Below are 25354 nucleotides of genomic sequence, written 5' to 3'. Positions count from 1 at the left end.
TGATGCTCACATTGTCATGACTCCAGAATACAAATATTTAAAATAAGTATTAACTTTTAAAAGGCCGTATAATGAATATGACTACATTTGGACACATGGAAGTTTAATGAACAATTTCACCCTTTCAAATACACAGTGATATTAGGGGTACATTTCTACTATTTTCTTTTTATAAAAGCTATGGGTTTGACAAAAATAATTCCTAATACTGGCAACAAGCAGCCAGGAGATGGTACATCATACAAAGGAGAAATAGAAGGTTATAGCTCTGATGTTTTTTCCCCTCCTTTGTGAGTGTAAAACAGGATGGGGATGTGTTCTTCAGTGGCTAAATTCAGAATTAGTATGATCAAGGTGCAATGCCAGCGAAATCAAGACAAATTAATCCTACTCATTGCAGTATGAGATTTATCCTATAGCTTTAGGCCTTCATGAAAATTTAACTGTTTCTCTATTATCCCTGTTGCTTAGAGAAGGCAGCAAGCACTTCTACGAGATTATTTAAATGTAGAATTATTACAAAATTTTGCAGCTAGAGATGGATGGATTTTACATAAAATCCCTGCTCTTTGTAGCAACCCAATGTGATATTGAGCGAGATAACGGTCAGAAAGAACATTGCCAGTTCCTAATGAGAAACTGTTGATAGTAAAATTACCCCAATGTTAATCAAAAAGCCAATAAATGTCAAGCATGGGGCCTTTGATGCAGTAGCTCATAATTCCTGTTCAGAAGTCTTTGCAGTTTCTCTAGGGTATGTAATCATCCTTCATTTCCTCTGATTTTGCTTAAAACTTTGTTGCTGAAGAAGTATGAGGAGCAGGTGTTGGCATTCTGAATGCCACTGTTACAGTGCCACTGGCTCACCGTGAGACCTCAGGTAAAGCACATTTGGCCTCCATTTCCCCATCTGCAACACAGGGATGACAATACAGGAATTACCCAGAGGCAATTCTATGAAGGACACAGTGTTGCCTTCCAAATGTTCAGAAATCATGAGCTAGATGGTAAAAACTACCACACTGACTTTGGCCAATGAGTTAGTCATGCATTTCTAATGTTACCTACATCCAGCTTTTTGTGCCTTTGTAGTACAGATTTTCAAGCTCTCTCCTCCACAGCTATGGGATGTTACTTCAAACCAGCACAAAACTAATTCTTACCCAGTCTGCTCAATCCTGGGTTGGGTGGCCTTAAGAAAACATCATGAGGTTTATATATGAGCTTATATGAAGTCCCATCCTGTTCTTCGGCTCTGTGGAACGTGAAAGGTATAAATCCCTTGCCCATCACCCAAATCAGACAAAGGTGTCTGACTCTATCTTCAGCATACATCTCCTAATTGATGTGGTGAGGCGGATTGTTGCCTGGTCCATGAATCAGGAAAAACCTTGTTCCAAGTGTTGCTCTAGCTGTTGCTGCACCCCGGCTTTTTGCTTGCCTTGTTTATGAGAGCAGCCTAAAGTTACATCATAAAGTGATATGATCGTATCCCCAGATTTTGCCTATATATCTTTTCTAAAATTTCCAGGTAGAGTCTCAAAGCCATTCCTCAGGGCCACTGAGGTCAGTGGCTCGATAGTTCATTACATTCATACTGGCAATTCCTCACTTGCGTTTTCTTGACGAGTTTCTACTCCAGCTGTTCCTGTGTATATGAATAGAAAATGCGTACCTCTCTGTAATTTGCAGTGATAAGCTGCATCCTAGAGGCTGTACGCAGATGAACTCCTTCTTAGTTTACAGAGAAGGCTGTGTGTATGCCACATGCTGTCAGGGCCACTTGAAACTAGGCTAATTACCTGGCAGATATCGCTGCAGAGCAGATTCTTTAATAAAAATGGATATGACAAGGGATAGACTCTTTGCTATTCTGGGACAAACTCTCCTCAGGCAGTAGATAGCCACAGTGGTAAGGCTCCCAATCTATCATTTGGTTTGCTGTTTCTTGGCTGTAGAACTTAATTAACAATACTGGAACCAGTCTGTTTCTCAGAAATGGCCAGTAAATCCATTCAACTAAACAATAAAGGCAGATGTGAGCAAAAATAAAAATCCCATACAAGTCAGAAAAAAAAATTATATTGCTTTGTCAATCTACAGGGGCCAGTGCAGGAATGTTCTAAAACCTTTTGAAGCTTTTCTGTCTAGTGGTTCAAACAAGAGGGAAATGTTCCTGTGGATGTCATCATTTTTGGAACAGACAATTACTAAGTACATAATTACTTCATTGCATGAAGTCGTACAAATGAATACCGTGAAAACTGAGTTAAAACATACCTACAAATATTTTTTCTCCTTACAACCTGAAAGGACAACAGAAACATTTAACACACCTGTGAATTAGACTGAAAAAGACCATGAGCCTAGAAAAGCAGTGTTCTTAAGGATCTGAACTCAGTCATCCAGAGCACTGTGTTTCCTCAGCTTCCATGGATTTGAACTGTGAAGGAGCTCAAGGCAGTGTGGTGTTTGGTCTTTTACAGGGAAAGCCAAAGGTAAGGTAACACTCCTACCCTGTGCCTATCATATAAACAACCAGAACATAATTTTTGATAGTTAACTTCCCATCACCGTTTTGTCTTGCTAAAGTATGCCTGTTCTTAACTTTACATAGCACTTCCATTAATGTCGGCCTGCTCATAGCGAAAAAGGCCAAGGATACCTGTATGTCTTTGTAATACCGCTGTCTTACAAGGCCATTTGAATTCAATGTATCCACGTGAAGGAATAAGATGACCAGAATTTGATTCCATTGCAGTATAACAATTTAAAATGAAGTTATTATTCTTTTAAAATGCAGACCTTTTTCCTTCAGAAATTATAACCAGGAGTTAATAATAATGCCAAAGCCCGTCTTGTATAGGTGGCAATCAACTGCAGAAGGTGAATTTCTAAATATTGGAAAGAATATCCTCATCTAAATTATCACTCATGTTTTAAGATGGCCAGTGAAACCATTTTATTACTGCAGTTAGTTGGAAAGATTGCAAAAATAAGGTAATGTACTTATTCTAAAAGCCTGGAACAAAAGAGCCAGTAGAGATTTGCTGAGTAGTTGCAAGATAGCCATTAAGTATAAATATTTTTAAAAACAATTTACTCTTTCCTAATGCTTTTAGAGCAGCATGTGGGAACAGAGTCTAAGTGCAGCAATTTACTGCATTAAAAAGGACATGATGAAGGTTATTGGGCTCCAATTTAACCCTTCTATCTCTTAAATGCTGATAACAGTTCCTAACCTAAATACGCTATGTGAGTTTATGTAAAACTTACCCATTTTCCTCATGGGAACATTTTTAAAGCAGCTATTCCCAATGATCCACATTTTTCACATTCCTGTAGAAACAAACTAGTTTAATGGTAAATTCAAGTTTCAAGTTTTAATTCATCACATTAAAAATAGCAGCAGAACTGGAAATTGCTTTCTTTTCATTCTGAATATGCTTTGTAGATGGAAAAGGGAACTGCTGTGTGGGGCTGGATACGTATAAATGATAGGAGAATTTATATTACTGAATGAAAATGTGTAGGCCAGTCAGAAAGAAAAGAGGCTGATTTTTACCCCAAACTATTCAGGTCTTGTTCCACTATAAGGAATAACAGAACTTAGTACCGCTACTCAGGAAGCAAAATGTCATCCAACGCCTGGACCCCAGCAGCACACCTGACAGAGTGCAGCCCATTGCTGCTGCGTGGAAGGCAGATTGATTGAACCCTGAGACCACTTCTCGTAACAGGGGGACAGCAACAAGGCTGACACCACCACCAATGGCCTTTGCTTGGTGGCTCTCATGCTTAGGTCATTCTGAATTAGACCTGCATCAACTGCATTGCATAGCACTTGCCCTGGGCTTCCTCTAGCTCTATGAAGGTGCTGCTTCATGGCCCAAAGGCCCAAAGACGGAAGTGTTGACTTTTTGCTGTGGCAGTTTTTCAGTTCAAAGTGCCCAAAATAAAGGCAGGCCTGCTGGCAGGGTGGTTTTTAGCATAATGCTAAGGATGCTCAGGAGCGTTAGGCAAGGCCTATGGGTGTGGTATCAGGGCACTGTGAAGGGTTGAGCGAGCCAAAACTCATGTGGACTCATCCCTACTGCCTAGGAGTAATCAGTCCCTGGAGAGAACTGTGCCAGGACTTTCCTAGGTATCTGATTCACTCCAGAGTAGAACTAAGGAATGAACTAACATTCATACAAGACAGGGAACCAAGGACACAGGAGCAAACATGCCTTAAAACAATCCTTGATTCATGATACTTCCATATTTGGAGTTTTAGCAGCTGTAGGTAGGACTCATCTGATCTAACTTAAGACATCTAAGTCTGAGCTAAGTACTTTGGGCTACTTTTACTGTCAACAAATAAAAAAAGGCCCATCCATATAGTGATTCACCTGGTCTTTCTAAGATGCCTGTTTAAGGATAAAGCAGATGAGCCTACACAATTTGGCTAGGTGGAACTGTAGAAAAAATGTCTTTGCTGAGACACCATCCCATGATCAACATCGATTGATACCGAGGCTCATATATATTACTTGGCATCATCATCAATAATACATGCTCAGCAGATTTGCAGATGATGAGAAACCGGGGGAATGGCTGACACACCAAATGGCCTGGCTTCAATCCAGAAGAATAATCTAAGGAGAAAGGCAAGTTTCTGCACCTGGGGAAGAACAACCCCAAGCACCAGTACAGGCCAGGTGCTGCCTGGCAGGGCAGCAGTCCTGCTGAAACCGGCCTTATGGTGGATGCCCAACGGGACATGAGCCAACAGTGCACTCTCATCACAAATAAGACAAAATGCATACATACTGAGCGATACTGACTGGCTGAAACTGGCCAGCAGATACAGGGAATATTTTGTTCTCCTCAGCTCAGCACTCGTGAGGTTCTATTTGGAATACAGTCCGGTTGTGGCACAACCAGTACAAAAAGGATGTGGAGAAACTGCAATTGGTCCACTGGAGGGCTACCAAGCTGGTTAGAGAACATGACCTACAAAGAAAGTGGAGGAAGCTGAACGTGTTCAGTCTGGCACAGAGGAATCTATGCATGGTCTAACTGCAGCCTGTGACTGCTTGAAGAGAGTTACAAAGATAATGGAACTGAAATTTTCTCCATGTCAGATAATGTGACAAGGGGTACTGGCCAAAAAAATGCTGCTTCGAGGCTCAGACTGGACTTTAAGAAAAAATATTTCACCGGAAGGTTTGCAAAGTGCTATAACAGATTACCCAGAAGAACAGCTGAATCCATGTTGTTGGAGGTTGTCAAGACCGTAAATCCATAGCTGAACTGCTGCAGTGTCAGTAAAAGCCCAGCTTTAAGTGCAAGGATGGGCTTTCCAACGAACACATCTAAAATGATGTGATAAACGGAAGACATACAGCCTGAAAATTACACCTGGGTCAAAACACTGCCAGGTGAAAATGTCTGCTGACAGCCACAGGCAGTGGCTTTCACAGTGTGCCCTTTGTGAAACTAAACACTCCCAAGCCATGCTTGGCCTCACCGGAGTCAACAGCAAAGTTCTCCAGAGCTGGGACAAGTGCTTGAACTGATGGAAAACCAGGATGTGCTTGTTGCGACCCAAAGGGAGCTGTTCCCTCCCCTTGGGACTAATGACCAAGTTCACGATCCCCTTGGACTGAATTAAGGTGAAATGACACCAGCCAACCAATTTTATGATTTATTAACACACAATAGAAGGCATGTGGGTAGATACAATAACTCAATGGCAATTACTTAACTGAATAACTTAATTGGATAAGCAAGTTCCATGCCACAAGTTTCTAAGAAGAAAGAGAGGAGGAGAGGGAGAGAGAGAGCTAGAAAAAGAGGAGAGAGATAAAAGAAAGAAATATCACCACCTGTGGATCCAGCTGCGTCCTGTTGGTCCTCTTCACTCTGGCTATCTTGGTGGTGGGTGTCCCACCCAAGCGGCTGACGGTACCATTTTTATACAGGCCAAGTCCCAAAATCTCCACCCGGTTCCAAGAAACTTGATGCATATGCATGGTGGGTGTGACGCTAGGTGAGAGTAGGTACGGCCTGGTTCCACACAGGCTCAGTGGATCTTGGGCGGTCACAGAGGGACTATTTTGGGGTTGCATCATATGATTTTGGGGTGAGACCAGACCAGACCCTTCCCAAGGCTGATGACTTAGTACCCTTGCACGTGTGCAGTTAGCTGTTTACAGGCACCAAAACCATGGGATGCAAGGGTGGAAAAAATACCACCTCAGTCCTGCCTCTGCAGGGCTGGAAACCACTGTCTCATTCTTTCTTGTGGTTATAACACCTGCTATGCACCTGAGTCAGCAAAGCTGGCACCTTTTGTACCAAGAAATGTTTAAGGCAAAACGTCCGTCTGCCACAGTGCTGAGAGAGACAAACATACAGTTCATAAGCAGATATAATCATACGGAGCAACAGACTACTGTTCCAGGCTTTTGTCTGTAACATCTAAACAGGATTGGAATCCATTATGATATATGTTCTACCATCACCTCTGGAACGTGTCCAAGCCCTTTAATTCTCTACTACTACTACTACAAAATGGAAATTCTCACCCAGAACTATGGGGACAGGTACTGAACAGTGTGATCTGAGCTCTCTCAAAGTTCCTGTGATTCCCTAAATAACCTGGGACATATTAAACTGATTTTTGCAGCACAGAATTCCTTCTAAAACCATAGATTAAATTCATTGCTGAAAAAAACCATTTTGTTTGATTTTTTCTCAAGATTTATTATATACTTAGAATAAATTTGTTGTGTGTTTGGCATATGTAAGAAGAGAAATCTAACTTTCAGTAAGAACAAAAATATAGTTCCCAAAGGCAACTGCATGAAGAATCACAAAGCACAGCTAAGGTTAGCTTAGAAACAAAATTCATTTCTTCTTATCCTGAGAGTGTGACCAGATGGGCTTACGTTTCTGAATAAAGGCTTCAATACCTTCCTGCCCATCTCTCAGAGTCAAATTGTCCATCATGACCTGAGTAGTCATTTTGTAAGCAGTATCGAGGTCCTGTGCCATCTGTCTGTAGAAGGTGGCTTTCCCCAGTGCCAGGACAGATTTGCTGCTTTCACATATCTTGCGAGAAATTTTCATGGTCTCCTCTTCCAGCCTGTCTTCAGGTACCACCTTGCTGACAAGCCCGTGCATTAATGCTTCTTGGGCAGAAAGAGGTTCACCCGTGAAAAGCATCTCTAGTGCCACCTGAACAAGAAAAAGTATTGTATTAAGTCAATTCATCCACCTTATTGCTTTGGTTTGTCTGGGGAATTTCAGCCTCCTCCTTCAAGTGCAAGTTACTCTTTTGATTAAGTTTTAAATCTTCTGGCCTCTTAAACTGTCAAGGAAGCGTTAAAGAGGGTTCAGCAAAGAGAGGGACTGGGTCGAAAGCTGACCTTTTTTCAAACCTGCCCACTGACTCCAGCTGTCCTAGGCTGACGCCCCTGGGATTCCTTTCAAAAGCTCACAGTCTCTAGTGACTGCAGGAGGAATTAAGAGAGAGATGGATCATCCACAATGTCAAATGACTGAACTTGGTATTTTAAGCTGGGCATATAATAATAAATAAAGACTTTTTACATAAATGTGTAGTTTTTGAAAATACCTGCATTAGTTTTACATTTAGTAGGGTGTTTTTAAGTATGTCCTTCTTATAGCCACAGCTATTTCAGTCCTCTGCTGTTCCCAGCATCTTGTACTTGAGGTTTCATATTAAAAAGTCTCCCAAATAGTCAGTGACTATTCAATGCTATATATCAATAACAGTTTTTTTCCATGACTCCTAATGCAATTGACCAATGCCCTGAATTGTGAAAGCTGATTATCTTCCCTAGTGTCTTTGCTCTGGTAGCTACAAACAATGGTAACATTTCATTTTATAAAAGGTAAAATCAGTAATCATGAGAACTGTAGGGAATGTTCTTGCTACTTTGAAAAGTGGCAGAGAAAAGTATATCCCACACATTTTCAAAAGGTGATCACAACCCCCAGAAATACTAATTCAGAAACAGTTCTAACTGTATACTACAGCAGACTTGGGGAAAAAAAACCCCACAGACAAGCTAGATTTGAACAAGATGGCCTTACAGATGGGAAGTTTAAAGCTGAAGCTCTTATCCAGCAATTGGACTTGTGCAGTTAAGACACTGCATCTCAGCAAGCCCTGCTGGGCTTGAAGAGTCTGTCTGCATGAACCCAACTGGATCAGAACTTAAAATTTCTTTTCTCAGTTATGGAAGCTTTACAGATCATACTATTGTTTATGCAGTGAGGCCTGTAGTCATAATCAATAGAAAATAAAGCAGGAAGAAAGTATAGGAGGGTTTTAGATGCTGTTTAAAGCATCTTGATGTACACCCAGGCGGGTCATGCTGGCTGTGAAATGTCACTGCCTGGCAAGAATTGATACCTCAGTGAGACTGATATCCTGAGCTTGCAGGGGTTTCCTCATTAGGGGACAACATCATTGGCTAAAGCACAGAGCTGTCTGTTGGAAAGGAAAGGGATTGCTGAGCTGGTGTGCTGCTGGTATGAGTTCCTGCTGGTTGAAACTGCATCAACAGAAAGCTGCTTTCCCTAAACAGAGTTCATCCCTTTATTATTTTTTCCCAGTCCAAAGAATTATGAAGGTGTCTTTTGCAATGAAGTATTTTGCATGTTGTATTGCAGCAACATAAAGTTTAGGCAATGGAACTAAAACTCCTAACATGGGAACCTACTTCTTACAAAATTACAAAGAGCAGCTGGGAAGGAAGCCTACCTTTCTGGGAAGAGATCGGCCCAAGGCTACAGCTGGTGTGGAGCAAAACAGTCCAATGTTTACTCCAGGAGTAGCAAATTGAGATTTCTCACTTGCCACTGCGATGTCACAGCTTGCCACAAGCTGACAGCCTGCTGCTGTAGCCAAACCATTTACTTTGGCAATCACTGGTACTGGAAGTTTCTGGATTAAAGTCATAACCTGCATACACAAAAGAAAGCAGTCAGTTAGTCTCTGAAATTTAAGCGGTAGCTGTTCTAAAACTTGCAATTGCTTCATGCACCTCGTGTGCATTTTTCAGCTTTATTAACTGGAGTTCAGTAAAAGAAGCAAACTCTCTGCAAAACCTGTTCTAATGCACAAGACCACTGCCATCCCACGATATGCCCAGTTGTGTTTACGTAGCATGAGTTGGTCCTGCTAACTCCAGTGGAAATGGAAAACACAAGAATGAAAGGCAGAAACGCTTGTTATCCGATCTGCATGGAGCTTGGGGTCTCTGCACTGCAGCCTGTCTTGCTGGTTTCTGCATGATCTCAAGACTGGGTTAATTTCCCCCAAACACAAGCGCTGAATGTTTTTCTAGGCTTATTCTGCATTCCAGGGAGAGACTTACTTGCCAGGAAACAATTTTTCCTGTTTATATTACACACAAGATGGGAAAACACGCTCATTCTCTCTCTCTCTCTCTCTCCCTGTAACTCTTGAAGGTTGGACATCCAACTTCAGATAGCTGAAATTAAGAAAGATTAATTTGTCCTAACATTTCTAATGCAGGTTGTCCTTCCGTACAATCAGAATAAATGAACTCAATTAATTTTAATGCCTGAAGATACAGAATGCTAGTTAAATGACTGCAGTCATTATGTAGACCAAAAAAAATAATATCTCATGTTAGCACAGTGTAGCAAGGTAACATTTTTTCATTTGCTACTTCAATTTCTCCAGTAGATGATGCCTAGCAAATTTTACATTGCTTAGGTAAAATTACCTACATTCAGTTTTGAATTTGGTCAGTCTTTGTATCCATTCTTCTTTCTATCTTTCTTTAAAAACAAATTTTCAGTGGGTCTCGAGAAGCAGACAACAAAAGAGTAACAATATAGCATGTATGCAGACAAACAATTACAGAGTACTCATGTGGCTATAAAAATTCAGTCAGCTGCTTCTCTGAAAAAACCCACCCCTGGTACTTACGGTTCTGTATTTGAAAAACCTCTGGAGAAGTGATATTCTCAGCTGTCTCAATCTTGTATGTGGCAAGTACTTAGTTCTTGGATACTGCATTATAGTATTGCTAACACTGCCATATGCATGGGGCAACAGAGGTGTAGCAGTTGAGATGATCTGCTTAGGACTAACAGTCATAGACAGATGTAGAATACAAGGTTCCTGAAAAGTAGTCCAACACTCTGGACCCCCTAGTCCACAACACTGTAAGCATGTCATTTAGGGTAAGATCTGTCCTACTTAAGTATTGAAATTTAGGAAGACACAATCCCATTTTGGAAGCCCTCAAAAGCACCTTTCTCTCTCTATTGACCTAAAAAAAGCAAAAATCAATTATTCTACCCAACAGCTAAAACTAAAAGTTAGATATTAGTTAGGATCCTAAATAAAGCCTAAATTACTACCTTTATTTATGTTTGCCTGTAAAGTGCCATTGTTATTTAACAGTAAGACAACAGTGAATTGTGATTTATGAGAAACCTAAATCCATTTAGGATACTCAGGTAGAAAGTTTAAAGCACTTATCACTACCACGAACATCAGAAAAAGGATCACTTCAAGTGTCCTTTCATCTCTCATATTTAATTTCTTCCTGAACTCGCTTTGCCAGTTTCACAGAAGCATTTAGGGTGGCAGTGACCTCTTGAGATGATGAGTCCAACCCTCCTACTCAAGCAAGCTTCGGTACAGCAGGTTGTCCAGGACGGTCTCCAACTGGATTTTGAATATCTCCCTATCTCTGAATTTCATGGTCTCAGGAATATTCATCTGAAATTGATACACCATTTATTATTTATCATAATGGTCCCTTACTAAACTTACTATTCAGTAGCGCACCATACTCACAAAGAAAGCTAGGCTTGTTTTTAACTCTAAATGCTGACATTTTTGGCTATTTCTCTTTACTAACCAAAGTTAAGCTTGCTATACTATTAATTAACCCTGAACATAGGTACAGTGCTAGATACACATACAGGACAATGTAAACTCTTATGGTCCTTAAAGTGAGAAGTTTACCAGCTCTTGATTTCATGCCATATGGAATAAGTTTCACATTTTTTTCTGCCTAATCTTTCCTGTTCTGTGACTTGGAAGCTGCATGGTTCAGTTTTCCACTGACAACATACTGGTATTCTGCCCTGCAACTGAAAAATTGATGTTAAGCTACTGGTGGCTAAACTATTGGACCTTGGCTCCTTTCTGATGAAGGGACTAACCTGTCATTCAGCCATATTTGTACTTACTTCTTTGTGATCAACATACCAAGATGAAATCCCCGCAAAGCTGCCAGGAGAATTTCTTCATATTACACTGAAGGCCCTTCAGCTGTAACTTTCACACAGGGTTTTTACAGCATTTACTAAATATGTGCTTGACAATGTGTATAAGATCATTATTACTGGGGGAACTAGAACAAAAGGTTTCAAATTACTTCCTGTGGTCACACTGAGCACGATTAGGGGTCAGATTCTACTGCTGTTACAATCAGATCGGGGTTTGACATTCCCTGCAAAGGCTCCAGGATTCACTTCAACTTCCTGACAAGTTCTTGTCTGGTTGGCTGACTGGGCAACCAGTGAGTCAGACCTTATTTTCACATTGTTTACTTGATGTTTAAGATGGTCTTGAGTTACCAGCTAGAACATTTGATCACAAGTGATTTGAAAATGGTTATCCCTGGACTTCTAGGAAAGACACTGCCCAAACAGCTGCAAGGAACACTGGCTAAACTAAGGAACGTGCCATGACTGTACCTATCATAGGAGACATGCACATTGGCATTCTAGCCCTTCTACTAGCATGTCGAGAAAACCACGGAAAACATAATTTCACCAGGATCAGGTATTAAAATGACAGAGTGGCAAAAAGCAAGGAATGGGGAGCAACAGCATGTGCTTTAGATGGCAGATGAGCAATGCTGTCCCTCCTTAAACCAGTATCATTGCTTGCTCTCAATACCAGGCAAAAGGGGGTGGCACATAAGAACATCTGCTTACCTCTGCACATATTTCAAATACTTGAGAATGATGCTTCACATCATCTTCACTTGACAGTTCCTTTAAATCATGGCCGGAACAAAACACATGTCCTTCAGCTGCAAAGAATTTCAGGAAGTCAGTCTGAATTAATCGAGAAACCAGGGGTAGCAGCATATCAATGCCCCCCTAAAGGTATGTCAATGAGGTGTCAATGGTCAGAAAGGAGCTTGGGGAGGGAGTTTTACAGAGTTCCAAAATACTGCCTTCTGGGTTTTATAACAACTTTAAATCGCCATAATGCAACATTTAACCGCAATAACAGCCATAAACATTTTTAAAGGCCTAGTTCTACTTGTATTCCAAGTTACTTTGCTAAAAATAAGGCACTTCACACCTCTGAGCCCAGTTTCTGTAAGGATACTGTTCTAAACAGCTCCTTGGTACAATGTAAACTGGGCAGCTGGAGCAAGGGTGGAGTGCTCTGGTCTCAGATTAATAAATACAGTTAGTCCCCATTTATTGTACCCAGCATTAATGATTAACTTTTACTAAATAAGCATGAAGATTTTTGTGTCACGGCATTCAAGGCCACATGGAAAGAAAACAAAACAAAAAAAAAGTTGTTCTGCTAGAGCAGAACCAAAAGGGTTGTTGGGGTATCTTTTCTTCCACTGCTAAAACTGTCATCTGGTGAACCCCAAAAAGCATGTCCAGTGTTTGGGCAGCAAAAAGCAGGTTTCTGTGGACCGAAGCTTTAGATTTGCTTGCCTCCAGTGGCAGCTAAAATCAAAACACCCTTCACAGGTTCGCTATCTTTACAACAGTTTTCCTTTGTCATGAGGATATCTGCCATATGAATAAACTAATTTGATGCTTTTGAATCCTTCAGAACTTCTCAGGTATTTGTATGGATGTGAGATTTCCAGCTACAACTATGCAGACACAACCTTACCTATGCATTCGTTTCTTACGGATCACATTATTGTGACACAGTCTATCCATAAATAACCACACAATTAACATCAGTCAGCTCATGGGATCAGCAATACGTATCTGGAAACTAATCACTTCTGCATTTGTGCGTCACTGAAGAAGAAAACACTACAAAGTCTGTGTTAAAGACTCAAAGCATTCCCTGAAAAGTCTTTTATTATCTTCAGATTTCTTCATTTGCATTCCATTCAGCAAGGGAATTAAAAATCAACAGGAACGTGCAATTTCTTTCTAAGTAGAAAACCTGAACAAATTCAATTGTGCTTGTGAACTGCCAGACTATACTCCCAAAGAAGAACCTGAAGTGTTTCACAAAATTTGTAACTGCTCTTTGAAACATTGAATAGGTATATTTAAACTCACCCCTGTGAAGTTAGCTTACTTCCTCCCTCCTGTGTCTGTGCACTAACAGTGTTTTCCTCTGCGTACAGGAACAGCAACATCCTAAATTAATAAACCTACTTCTCCAAGATGTTTGAGAGGGTGGCAGGGAAAGATTATCTTAAAATTGCAAAGTTAAAAAAGGTGGCTTAAGAACAGCTCAGGCTCAAGTTTCACTATCTTTAATAACTCTGCAGGTTAATATCTAAATGGAAGAAAACTGTACTAGACTGTGAGAGTATTTTACAACTGTAGGTTACGGGTGACTGCAGTATCAATATTATGGTTTCTCCTGCATTGGAGAGTTTTTTAAAAACATTTTTGACAAACCAGTGGCAAAGATACGAGGCTGATCCTGGCTTACAGCAGAGCAACAGAGCACATAATTTGAATAAACCTTGTGAACCCTGTTTGCTACCATCAATACCTGCCACCAAAGGCAACAAGTGTCATACGAGATCAGCATGTCCCAGCACAAAACCCCCTATTTGGGAATGTTAGTTTTTTAGTTTGATGACCTAGCTTTTATTCTGTTTAAAGTATTATTTACATATAGTTTTAAACCCAAATCTACCAAACGTTTTTACAAAAGGAAAAAGCTCATCAACTCTGAAAACACATTGTTTGTGTGTAAACTGACTGAAATACTGACACGTTGGAACGTGTTTCTACAGTGTTTCTTCTTAGACACGTTAACTATCAACAAATATATAATAAAAACCAAGTTAATGTGGTGTTCAAGAATAAGGAATTAAGTATGTGAGGGTGGAAACTGGGACGAGTATAGAAGAACAGGGTGAATATAGAAGAACAAGGACTGAAGGGCGAAGGCACCGGCAGGATACACTGCCTGTTCCTGGGCTGCTGCACGGACAGCAACACGCAAGTACCTTCCGTCCCGTTTTCTGCAATTCTGTGAGCGATTTCGGTTTGAACTCTCAACTATCCCGTTTCTGCCCCCTCCCTCTCTCTCCCGCCGGCCTGAAATGGCGGCAGTACCTGAAATGATGATAACTCGGAGGTCTCTGCCCTTGGCGTCGTGCAGCAGGTCCTCCCTGAGGGACTGCAGCATGGCGAGGGACAGGGCGTTTCTCTTCCGCGGGTTGTTCAAGACAATGTGTCTGCAGAAGCCGTTAAACACAGCAGGGTTACTACAAAGTGTAACGCTGACCAGAGCCGGAGGGCCCGGCCCGCAGCAGTGCCTCCCCCGGCCCGGCCCGGCCCGGCCGCCGCCGCCGCCTCACCGGACGCCCTCCGCCTGCCGCCGGACCGTCAGCTTCTCCGGCGGGGGGGGCAGCCCGGCTCCCGCGGCCGCGGCGCCGCTGAAGGCAGCAGCCATGGGCCTCCGCAGTCGCCACAGCCGGGTGGCGGCCATGGCTGCGGGGAGCGCCTCGCTACCGACCGCGAGGGCGGCCACCTCCTACCGGCCCCGAGGGCGGCCCGCCCGCCCGGCGCGGGGCCGGGCCCTGTCGGCTGCCGGGGCGGCGAGTGCTGCCGGGCCCGGAACGGAGCGGCGAGTGCCGCCCGCGTTTCCCCGCCGTGGGGGCTGTAGCACTAATGAGGCCGCCCGGGACCTCCTGCTCTGGAAGGGTGGGAAGGGGGCGGTCAGTCATGAGGGTGCTAGGAAGTGTCGGCGGCCTGCTAGGGAACGGTGACTTGTGCTGTAACGTCTCCAGATTCCACGGGGCGTTCGCGTCGGTGACCACGGGGTGGAGGTGAGGGCTGCGCTGAGAAAACTTGTTGGTGTCACTAAGCTGGGATTTACCCTCAGCAGAGAGGACAGCTGTGTCATGCAGAGAGAACAAGATCACTCGGGGGCTGATGGTAACTCTCTGGGATGAAATTCCGTACTATAGGCTTTGGGGTCTGCCGTGGTGTAACCCCGCCGGTAACCAAGCACCCCGCAGCTACTCGCCCGCTCCCCCTCACCCGGCGATGGGAAGGGCAGCCAGGAGTGTAAACACGAGGACTGAGAGAAGAACAATGTAATAATTGACCGTTCCCTCAGCTCACAAAGCAGGTAGCCCAAGACCTGCTGCTGCTGCAGCAGGTCCCTGGTGGCCAAGGGCCAGTGAGGGCTAGGAACGGAACTCCTGCCTGGTGCCTTCCCTGCAGGAGCAGAGGCCAGACTTTCCCATCTGCGGGCAAGTGCCTCCGCTGGAGCTGGGGTAGCCACGTGAGTGACACAACAAAACTTGGGCGATCTGCTTTCTGAGTTGACAAAACAGATCCCTCACTTTTGTGTGCCCCCGGAGCCCAAATGCACATTGGAAACATCCAGACACTGCTCCTGAAAAGAAGGTGTCAGGAAGGAATTCTCTTGCTGGTTCTCACCCTGTCCTGGAAGCCATGGAAGTCACACAAGAAAACTTGGGCTACCTGCTTGCTGAGCCAAGAAAACGGTCCCCTCACTTTCTCACTCTACTGGAAACCCAAATGCACTTTGGAAATGTCCAGTCACCGCTCCCCCAGAGAAAATGCCAAGAAGGAATTTTCTTGCTGGCAGTCACCTTGCCGTGGTAGCCATGGAAGTAACTCAACAAAACTTGGGCTATCTGCTTTCAGAGCCAATGAAATAGTCCCCTAAATTTTGAATTCTACTCAAACCCAAACACACGTTGGAAATGTTCAACCAGTGCTTCCCTGGAGAAGGTGCCTAGAAGGAATTCTGTTGCTGCTTCTAGCCTTGCCTTTGTACCCATGGTAGTGACTCAACAAAAATTGAGCTATCTACTTTCTCAACCAAGAAAACCAGCACCCCATATTTTTGCACTCTCCCAGAGCCCAAATGCACATTGGAAATGTCCAGCCATTGCTCCCCCAGAATAGGTGCCAGGAGGGAATTTTCCTTCCTGACACCTTCTCTTTAGGAGGTACTCTTCAGAATATTCTTCAGAAGAGGATTTGGCAGTTCCTGCACTGGAGGAGGGTACGGGGAGGTCCTGTGCCCTCCAAGAGCAGCAGTGACAATGAGGGAGGTGAGCTCCAGCCACAGGGCCAGGAGGAGCTGCAGCATGTGGCTGCCATTGGCAACTTGGCCCCAGGGCAGCCGTGGGTGAAGGAGCTCAACACCAACCGCTGCGACAAGGATGACAGGTAATGGAGCACCAGCAGATGGGTGTTTTTTGGGAAACCTCTGGGCTGTGTTCCTCCCCTGGGGCTTTGTGCTTGTGGCTGTTCTCAAGGGAGGTAAATCTGGCAAGGGCAGATAATAACAGGCTGTTACCTTGCTATCAGCTGTGCTTACAACTGGTTGTGCTTTCTGTCTTTGCAGGCACAGTCCCACAGCACAGCCTGTGGACCCCAGGGAGCAGAAAAACAAGGGAGAAGCTGCTCCAGGCTGTGCAAAAGGGGTGCCAGCATCCAGTGCTGTCTATGGGGCAGGAGCTGCTGGGGTTACATGGTGTACACCTGCTCTGGGGAGAGCAGGTAAGACTCTCCAGTGCAGAGGAGGTAATGGGGAAAAGACCTGTCACCTGCCCTTCTGATGGGATGCCCTGGAGAGAGGATGTTTGGAAATGATGATGTCGTGTTGCTCATGATGCAGGAAAAAATCACACTGCCAGGCATTGTCCCTGGGAAGCAGAATTCTTAGGACACTGATTCTCTTTTGGCTAGTTTCTGATCAGTTTGAGGGATCTCCCTGGCATGTGGAAAAGGTGTGTGCGCTAGAGGAAGTGAATTTCCAAGCAGGAAAATTGATGCATTTTGAATCCATGTTTTGATACGTTGCTTGAATTTCATGGGTTTGGGGTGTGTTTTTGTGCTAACATTGTCTCTGGAAGCATGATGGTTCGGAAAGCACTCCAGGCACCAAGGAGTTGTATTAGCTCACTCTGGTTCCAAAAATATGTGGGTTTAATGCAGATGAGCCTGCAGTACAATCAGAGCCTGCCATCCGCAAGTCCCCCGCAGCTGAAGAAGCCATCAAGGAGAGCAAAAGCTCTGGGGGGGAGGTAAGTAAACCCAAAGATTTTTAACTGAGAGTCTTCGTTATAGGATTAACTTGCATGTGAATGCCAAATAAGACTTTTCCATGAATAACGTCTAATGCAGAGATGTTGAAAATTCTTTTATCAAAATCTGATGTCAAGTTGGTGACAGTCCTCTTCTGCTTTTATGTTATGCTGTCACTATCTCCTGTTTTGAGTGGATTCTAAGTTTTGTCAATTTTTATTCTTCAGCTTCAAACAGGCAGAAAACGGCACAACCCAAATGCCAACAGCAGGATCTGAGTCATCCTTTTCCCACCTGAGTTCTGGAAGTCATTGGACACTAGAAAGTGTTGATGTGGAGATGTGTCAGGGAGCATATGAGCAATGGCTTCAAGTGCAAGAAAAGGTCAAAGAGGACATCACTGAGACGTGAGAAACAAAAAGCATTTTGTCTAAGCAACTGAGCAAAGGCAAAATGAAAGCTGACAAGCTGGAAAACAAAGTGGACCAACTGAAAAAAACCCTCTGAGCAAAGACATTAGCTTTAGACATCTCAGAAAGAAATTTACGTTGGGCCCAGAGGCTGGCAGAGGAGTGGCATACTCTCTACCTTGAGGAAACTGAGGAGCAAGAAGATGCCATCAAGAAGGCAGAAGGGCTGCAGGAACAACGGGTCCAGCTCCAGCTCTGTCACCATCTGGGAGACATGCAGAAGACGACTGCCTGAGAATGAATGGTAAGTGATGCCTTTACAAGTGAGGTGACAAAGAAAAAAAAGATGTGAGGTGAGCACTGATCAGGAATGATGTAAAGAAGTGCACTTCTCAAGGCTATCTGGCACTCCTAAAAATCCACAGGTATAAGGTACATGTGTGGGAGCCCATCAGTCAAGTTGGTTCTGCTTGGTTCTGGTTTTGTTGGAATTATGGAAAGTTCTGGCAAGCCTTGAGAGGAGCTTATAGACACGTGTACATACAAATGCTTAGGCGTGCCCTGGTTTTTGTTTGCGTAGCACAAGAATAGCGTAAAGGATATGCATGGAGTTGGCTTTAGAAAGCCTTGCCTCTGATCACTGAAGAAAGGGCTGCAGTCCAGCTATGGCTCTTGCATTGGCATCGGATGGGATTTGGGCAAACGAGCAAAACCCCACAAAGGCACAGCCTCAGCATCTTCTGAGAGTAATGTGCTGGGAAACAGAAATCTTAATTAAGAGATGATGTCTCTTTAGTTGTCTTCACTTGCCATTGATGGTTAGAGATGAGCAGCTGTGCAGATGCCATCTTCTTCCAGAGGATGAGATTTCTTTGCACTTAGAGAACTGATCTCGCTATATTAACAAGTAATTGAGAATACAGACTTTGGCTTCTTACTTTTTCCTTCATACTCCTGTGACATTGTTTCCCTAGAGAACAGTGAGAGCGCTGCAAGGATTCTTTGCTGATGCTTTTGCAAAGCAGTGGATGGCAGAAACTTCACTGAAAGCTTCTACACACCAACGTGATTACCTGAAGAAAGAAAACTCCCACTTGCAAGAGGACTTGAACAAGGCTAAGGCCAAGGTAAAACAAAGTCTGTGAATGTGTTAAAATATATGAAGCTGTTCTTTTCCTTCAGTGACCAGAAGAGAAGAAAATATTATGGGAACAGAGACAGGAGAGATTTCTTTGAGGATGTTATGAGCTTCAACATCACTAACAACTGTTTTCCAGACTAGAGGGGTCTTTTAGCTCCTTTCTCCTCCCTGCCTATCCCTCTGTCACCTAGAAAAACTCACCCAGCTCTTCACAGAGCTCGTTTCGAGGCTGAGAGGGAAAGCAGTGGCTTGGCAGCAACATCCGGGTGGAAGCAACTTTTGAGAATCGCTTCTGTTCCAACACCATCCAAAAGTTGTGGCCATGATGTGACATCGCAAGCTGCATGCTCCCACATGTCACTGGGTTGGAATGCTTTCTTTGCTAAGTTTTTCTCCTCTCGGTCTCTGCAGAAAGATGGTGTCTAGTTCCCTTACAGCGGTGTTTTGGGGGAAGGAAAGTACCTTTCTGTTTGCTTTCACCTCATAAGCCAGGCTTCACCCTCCCTCTGAGTAAGGCCTCGAGGCTCTTGTCTCTTCCCCCACACTGTCTGCCCCAGGCAGGCATTAGTATAAGGCTGAGCCTGTGGGAAGGGATGGGGCAGAACAGGAGTGCCATGGAAGCAAAGTGAAATGCAATGAATGCAATGGCATGCAAAAGAGTGTCTTCCCAGGTGTGGACACTGTATGATGCTGTAGGAGTCAAGTGCCTTTGCTGTAGTGCCTCTTTGGAAAGGAGGGAAGGGTGGAAGCTGGAGTTGTCTTCTCAGCAAGGGCTTGAAAGGCATACTTTTCTTCAAAAAAACAGGTGGCTTTTCCCTGGCTTGAAATACAAACTTGGTGGCTTACAGCTCTGACCCTGATCTGTACATTTGAGTTGCACAGGGATATTTGATCCCCTTGTTGAATGCAGATTGCTTTTTCCCAGCATACAGATGCATGAACTCTCCGCGCAGCTGGAATTGGAGTCCCAAAAATCTCTGCAGCTTGAGGCTACAAATCAGCAGCTGTGAGGGCTGGGGCCTCTTCTGTCACATCACTTGGTGACTCCTGGGGTGGATCATAGCACAACAGTGCTTTATGGGAAACAGTGTGAGCAGCCAGTGCAAGAAGAAATGAGAGAGAAGCAATATTCCAGTCTGCCCTTGCAGGTCAGTTGATGTACTGATTTTTATCTGTAGTTGGCACAGCATTGCGTTCATTTGTGTCAGTGGTTGTGGCTTTTAGGTGTTTTGTCTTGGGCATCTAGTTCTCTTTGTTAGTGCTGTGGGTTTGGCTTTTCTGCAGGGAAGCTGGGGAGATGCAAAAGGCTGTATCAAAGGGCTTCTGCATACATCGTGGAGCCTGTGTGCATGAAAAATGTGAGCCTTTTCCTCACCCGTGCTTATAGAACATTGTAGGCTGTTTAATACCAGCTTTCACATAAAAACAGCAGAAAGAGCATTTTTTTGAGAGTAGTGGGCATGGTCTTTTTCTTCCTGTTTCTTCAAGTTGCATCACCTGCTTTAGACACAGGCAGCCACTCCAGAGATCAGCATCACTGATAACCTCTTGCAGAAAACAGCTGGAACAGAGAATTAAAGCTCTGGAATTGGACCTGAAGAGAGCACGGAGCATGTAGGAGGACAGTGCACCGCCACCGGCATGTGTGCAGGCAGATGGAAAAAGCTGCAAAAAGTGTTGCTTGGTGGACCTGGAAATTAGAAGTTGTCTCACAAAGACGTTAGAAAAGTAAGTCCAAACATTTTCTTTTTTTCCCCACACAAGACCATATGACCCTTTTCATCGTGGTTTTTCCATCCCACATCCCTTTCTTGGATCTGATCAACATGATCTATGCACCTTCAGGTCAGCATGCTTCTCAAAAGAGTATGCCTCGGGCTCTCCCATTAGGGAGGCTGCTTTTCATTTCTTTTTATTGACCCTGCAGTAACAAAATGAACCACGACTGTCTGCAGGACGTTTTAGTTAGTTTCCTTTTAGCAGTTTTCTGCAGCCATCTCCTCTTCATGCACATATGGAGGAAAACAGAGGAGCTTCAATTTTGCTGCTGTTATCCTCCAACTTAGGATAGACACACTTGAAAATGCCTGATTTCTGAGCTGAATGAACTACCCTGGCATGTTCTCAGCTATGGTGGAGGGTCTTAGACACACATACAAACGTATGGCCTCTGCTTCCACAGGGAAGGCACCAGGATGGAGTTCTGCTGCTGGCTTTCACCAACCCCTGGGTGCCATGGACCTGACACAACAGGGCTTGGGAATGCCAGAAGCAAGCAACCTGGTTTTATCAAACTGAAACAATGCATCTCCCATAGTTCTAAGCACTACAAGAAGGCTCTGTTTTTCATCTTCAGAAAGCATTACATCCTCAATATATAATGAAAACATGTGAAACTTGGAGGATTCCCATGCTTTAACAAACATAAGAAGGCATGAAAACAAAAAGCAGATGGACTTTTTCATTATGGGACTAGACTTAAAAAAGGAAAAAGGACATCTGAGATATGTCTGGAGAAAAAGATCAAAAGTGAAGTTTTTAGACTCTAGAAATCCTAGTTTTATGAATTAATATTTCATAACCTGAAAGTTCATCCATTATTAAGAATCTTAGTGGGGAAATAAGTTAAAAAATCTAATATGTAAACGTTATTCCACCTTGCTATATAAAAGGGAGATTAGCTTGCTTTCTTGAAACATGTGAATAAGACTTATCACAATCTGGAAATTTCTGTCCTACAATCTGACAGTTTGTCCCTGTTAGTAGCTCTTAAGGTTCACTCTTAAATTTATTTTTCCTGCAGAAAAAATTGGGAAATTAAATGTGTATTCAAACCATTTAAAGATTGCTAAATAAAGAAGGGGAAAAAAAAAAAAAGGGTGTGAAAATAAATGTGAAACCAGGTCTCTAGTGCTGAGTCCTTTAAAATTGTTCAGTCCACACACATTTAAGGAGGAAGATCAGAGGGTGGCTCAACATGTGAATCATGTTGAGTGCACCTGTCTTTGACAAACTGGGTTCATCCATCTGCAGATATCCGTATCCATATGAAGATATATGTGACTGAAGATTACTTTATATATGGCACTTGCATCTGAGTTTAGGACTTTTCTGGAAGCACACAGAAGGTTGGGAGATTTGGGCTTTGGATCCATTCTGCTGTGATATAAGGAAACAGGAGAGACAGAATTTGCCGTAAGAACTCCGGCACTCCGGTGGATAAAGAAATACTCAATTTCAGGTGCTGAAGCAGTTCCACTGACTTTGGCCAAATGTTACTATGGAGCAAAGCTTTCATCCGTTGTAGAAAACCCAGAGGAAGTTTTCAACTTTGGAGTTCTGTGTTATGTCACTTCAAGTTAACACAACTTACAGTCATTAATCCTCACCTTTTCTTTCCAAGGAAGACATTCTGGGTGAAATTGTGCATTTTTCACAACATGTGTTTGCTGCTAGGCAGTATGACACAGACTTCAGAATATGGTGCTTTATTTGCTAAGCTTAATGTAGGATAATCTGCTAACAACCCTTATGCTTTTCTGTTTATTCTCTGGATCATGACATTGTGTAGTCTCTTCTAGGGGTAATTGTTATACCATTACTCCTTGATAAATTAGAGTAATGCAGCTGATGTTTATCAGCAAGATTTCTGATGCGGATTTCCAACAGTTTGACTGAGATCAGAGACTTGTCTAGTGGAATTATTTACCACTTAAATGCATTTTAAAGAAAAGCCGGACTACTGACTTTCTTGCTGTCATTTTTCACAAAACTGTCCCCTGAGGTTCCAGCTATGAAGATCAAACACTTTCTTGTAGGTTAAATATGACACATAACTTTCCTGCGAAGCCTGGTAGGCTCCAGATGCAAAGTGAGCTCAGTGCATGCCTGCTAATGGAAACTGCCTCCTTTACTGACAGATTTGGGTGCTTTTAACAACTGCTTGCACAGCCCATGCTCTGCTGCAAATTATATTGTGGATCTGCATTTGGGAGATAAATAGAAACAAAGCATAAATGACTCAAGAGGAAGTTTCTCCCCCCGTCCCCCTTCTCTCCCATCAATCCTCTTGAGCCTTTCCCATGACAGCTGGTTCCTCCATGATTTCTTACGCAAGTCCTGCGTGTCTTACCCAGGATCAAGTCTGATAAGGTATCACTTGCCAGCACTGTTAGCTGTGTCTGCAGGAGCAAATGGGATCTGCGTGGGGCTGTTCTCTGTCACTGGGGCCAGCTGCCACCAGGTGGCCTGTATCTCCGCTGTTAAACGCTCAGCCTCCAGATCACGCAGGATGCTTACAAACTACTTACTGGGAGTCAAGCCTGATCTGTGTTAACTTCCAAAACATGCCTAACTGGGCTAGCTGGCTCAGACCGGTACTGTGCTAGAGACCATTTTAATATTTTAGACCTATAACCAGTGATGTTTCCTCCCCTAACTAGCACACATCCAGCCATAATGTCTGACTGTAAAGTCAGACTTTAAATAAAAACTACCTGTGTACCTGCAGCAATACGATTACAGTAAGCACAATATAATTCAGATAAAGGCAAATTTAATGCAGCTATTCCTAGCAACTGTGATTTTAAAAAAAGCATGAATAAGTGATAAATATTTCACAAACAATTATTCATCTATTCATTGAAAACAAATGTTTCTTAGTAGAACTGGGTTGTATTTATATGGGATGTGATTAAGTTTTGAATTTTCTCTTGTTCTATGGTGTACGATATTTTTGCTTCTACATTTTTGGTCCTGGTAAAAGACTTAAAAATAATCTTTCTGCCACCTTAATTCTTCTTGAAAGACATCAAAAGTAGATCTATTTACACGGTATTTATAATAAAAATAAATACACCTACAGGGTCTAATCCTGCAACACTTACTTGCATGAGCTGGCCCATCAGCATCTGCTGATGTTGGATCAGGATTCAAATTAAGTCAGAAGAAGCCTTTCTGTTAGTTTTCACAGGCTCTGAAGTAGTCTTGTATGTGAACAATTCTTCTCTGAGTTATTCAAAGGCATGTTAGTGACTTCAGGTATATTTTGGCACCTGGATTAGTTCTCATTGTAAAGCGTTCAACAGTGAAAAGCAGTAAAGTCTTTCTGTTCTTTGCCAAAATCAGTATCTGTGCCAAGAGAGTTCAAGAAACTCAAACTCATACAGAATGACTAGGGCAAATATATACAAATTTACGTCAAACACCTATCTGGGATACAGATTTCAGATACAAACTCCAGTATAATGTAGAAATAAAGATGTATTTAGTCTATAGGAAAATTAAAAAATAGAGGGAAAGAAGAAAAATGAAGATAAGAAAGTTACTGCAATTACCTTTAGAACAGAAGATGAATTTTTCTAGATATAATTCTAGGATATAATCAGCTTTACATGGGGATTAAGTTGCTTTTTTTGGAATCGCCCCCCCCCCCCCCCCCCTTATAATCAGTCAAAGCCTTACCTTTCTGCTGTAAGCTTAATTCAAGTTTTTCAATATTTATTTGGCCCTTTTAAAGCTCTGTACTGTTATGAGGCACACCTCATTTTTAAACTAGGGGCATAAAACTTTTAAGTTAAGGCCAAGGTACTGAAAAAGTGGTATGTGATGGATCTCAGCTTTACTGCTTAAGTCAGCTTGGTTCTATTTTTCAGTAGATGATGTATCCAGTAACTTCCATAGATTTCTTAGGTTCTTTGTGGAACGCTTTTTTTCTAAATGATGTGGATGATTCCTTGTCTTGATTTAAAGAAAAATATTGAAAAAAGTTTAAAGTTATAAATCCCTAAAAATCCTACTTTGAATTGCATGTTACATATCAGCTCAGTGATTACTGCTTTCCCTTGCAGTTTCTAGCCACTAAATCTCTCTCTCACGCATAGTTTAGAAAACAGAAATAATTTTCAAGTTAAAAAAAAAAAGGAAATCTTCATAATTTGAGTGCCCACCTTGAACAGTGATGAACTGGCACCAGTTTACATTTTGATACATATGAGATCATGTGTTCTCCACCCATCCCACAGTATAACTTTTCCTTTGCCACGTACTTTACAATGTGTAAGTTCTCAAACTTCTGCAGTGTTGAAATCAACTTTACAGTTCACAGCTGTCTTTCATTCATAATTCTTCAAGGTGGCTCAGTGTCTGCCATTGAAATGGAAAAAAATATTAGTGTAAATACTAAAATGTAATGTAAGTGTAATACTAGTAGGGAAAAGTGTAATGTGTTTTCTGTGCAAGCCAGCACCTGGATATTCAATATTACCTACATTCTAGAACCATTGACATCTCAGCAAGATACCAGAAAATCTTTCAGATTTGCTAGTGAATAACAGTTGGACAGTAGTGATCCATTAATTTGGTCTGTCCCAATTTGGCTGGATCGTTATAAACTAATGCTAAGATCTGCCATTTGATGGCAGGGATTTTCATAATCATGCAAACCGAAAGAAATATGCTACGTATTTTTGAGTTCCAGACATTT

At 42.7% G+C, this 25354-nt stretch overlaps 2 protein-coding genes across 2 annotated transcripts; one reads left to right on the top strand and one right to left on the bottom strand.

Annotated features, from left to right (window-relative positions):
• Window positions 1-5676: 5676 nt before the first annotated feature.
• Window positions 5677-14787, bottom strand: ECHDC3 (enoyl-CoA hydratase domain containing 3). Its single transcript, XM_055711860.1, has 5 exons — window positions 14607-14787; window positions 14362-14483; window positions 12007-12104; window positions 8780-8980; window positions 5677-7224 (listed from the first exon to the last, which is right to left on the bottom strand). The coding sequence occupies exons 1-5, from the start codon at window positions 14735-14737 to the stop codon at window positions 6895-6897; spliced, it is 882 nt and encodes a 293-aa protein (XP_055567835.1). The 5' UTR covers window positions 14738-14787; the 3' UTR covers window positions 5677-6894.
• Window positions 14788-14942: 155 nt separating this feature from the next.
• On the top strand, window positions 14943-23750 carry LOC114017121 (uncharacterized). The gene is made up of 4 exons (XM_055711861.1): window positions 14943-16458; window positions 16637-16791; window positions 17230-17318; window positions 17547-23750. Exons 1-4 carry the CDS (start codon window positions 16151-16153, stop codon window positions 17595-17597), a joined length of 603 nt encoding a protein of 200 aa, XP_055567836.1. The 5' UTR covers window positions 14943-16150; the 3' UTR covers window positions 17598-23750.
• The last annotated feature ends 1604 nt before the right edge of the window (window positions 23751-25354 follow it).

The sequence above is a fragment of the Falco cherrug genome, chromosome 5 (assembly GCF_023634085.1).
Source record: "Falco cherrug isolate bFalChe1 chromosome 5, bFalChe1.pri, whole genome shotgun sequence".
Lineage (NCBI taxonomy): Eukaryota > Metazoa > Chordata > Aves > Falconiformes > Falconidae > Falco > Falco cherrug.
The sequence above is the reverse complement of the archived record's forward strand: the minus strand, read 5'-3'. Positions and strand labels throughout refer to the sequence as shown.

Coding starts and splice junctions, on each gene's coding strand:
- ECHDC3 (XM_055711860.1), bottom strand. CDS start 14,737: ATGGCCGCCACCCGGCTGTGGCGACTGCGGAGGCCCATGGCTGCTGCC. Junction 14,484..14,606: donor CGGCAGGCGGAGGGCGTCCG/GTGAGGCGGCGG, acceptor CGGCTTCTGCAG/ACACATTGTCTTGAACAACC. Junction 7,225..8,779: donor GCCGATCTCTTCCCAGAAAG/GTAGGCTTCCTT, acceptor TTTCTTGTTCAG/GTGGCACTAGAGATGCTTTT.
- LOC114017121 (XM_055711861.1), top strand. CDS start 16,151: ATGCACATTGGAAATGTCCAGCCATTGCTCCCCCAGAATAGGTGCCAG. Junction 16,459..16,636: donor CGCTGCGACAAGGATGACAG/GTAATGGAGCAC, acceptor CTGTCTTTGCAG/GCACAGTCCCACAGCACAGC. Junction 16,792..17,229: donor ACCTGCTCTGGGGAGAGCAG/GTAAGACTCTCC, acceptor GGTTTAATGCAG/ATGAGCCTGCAGTACAATCA.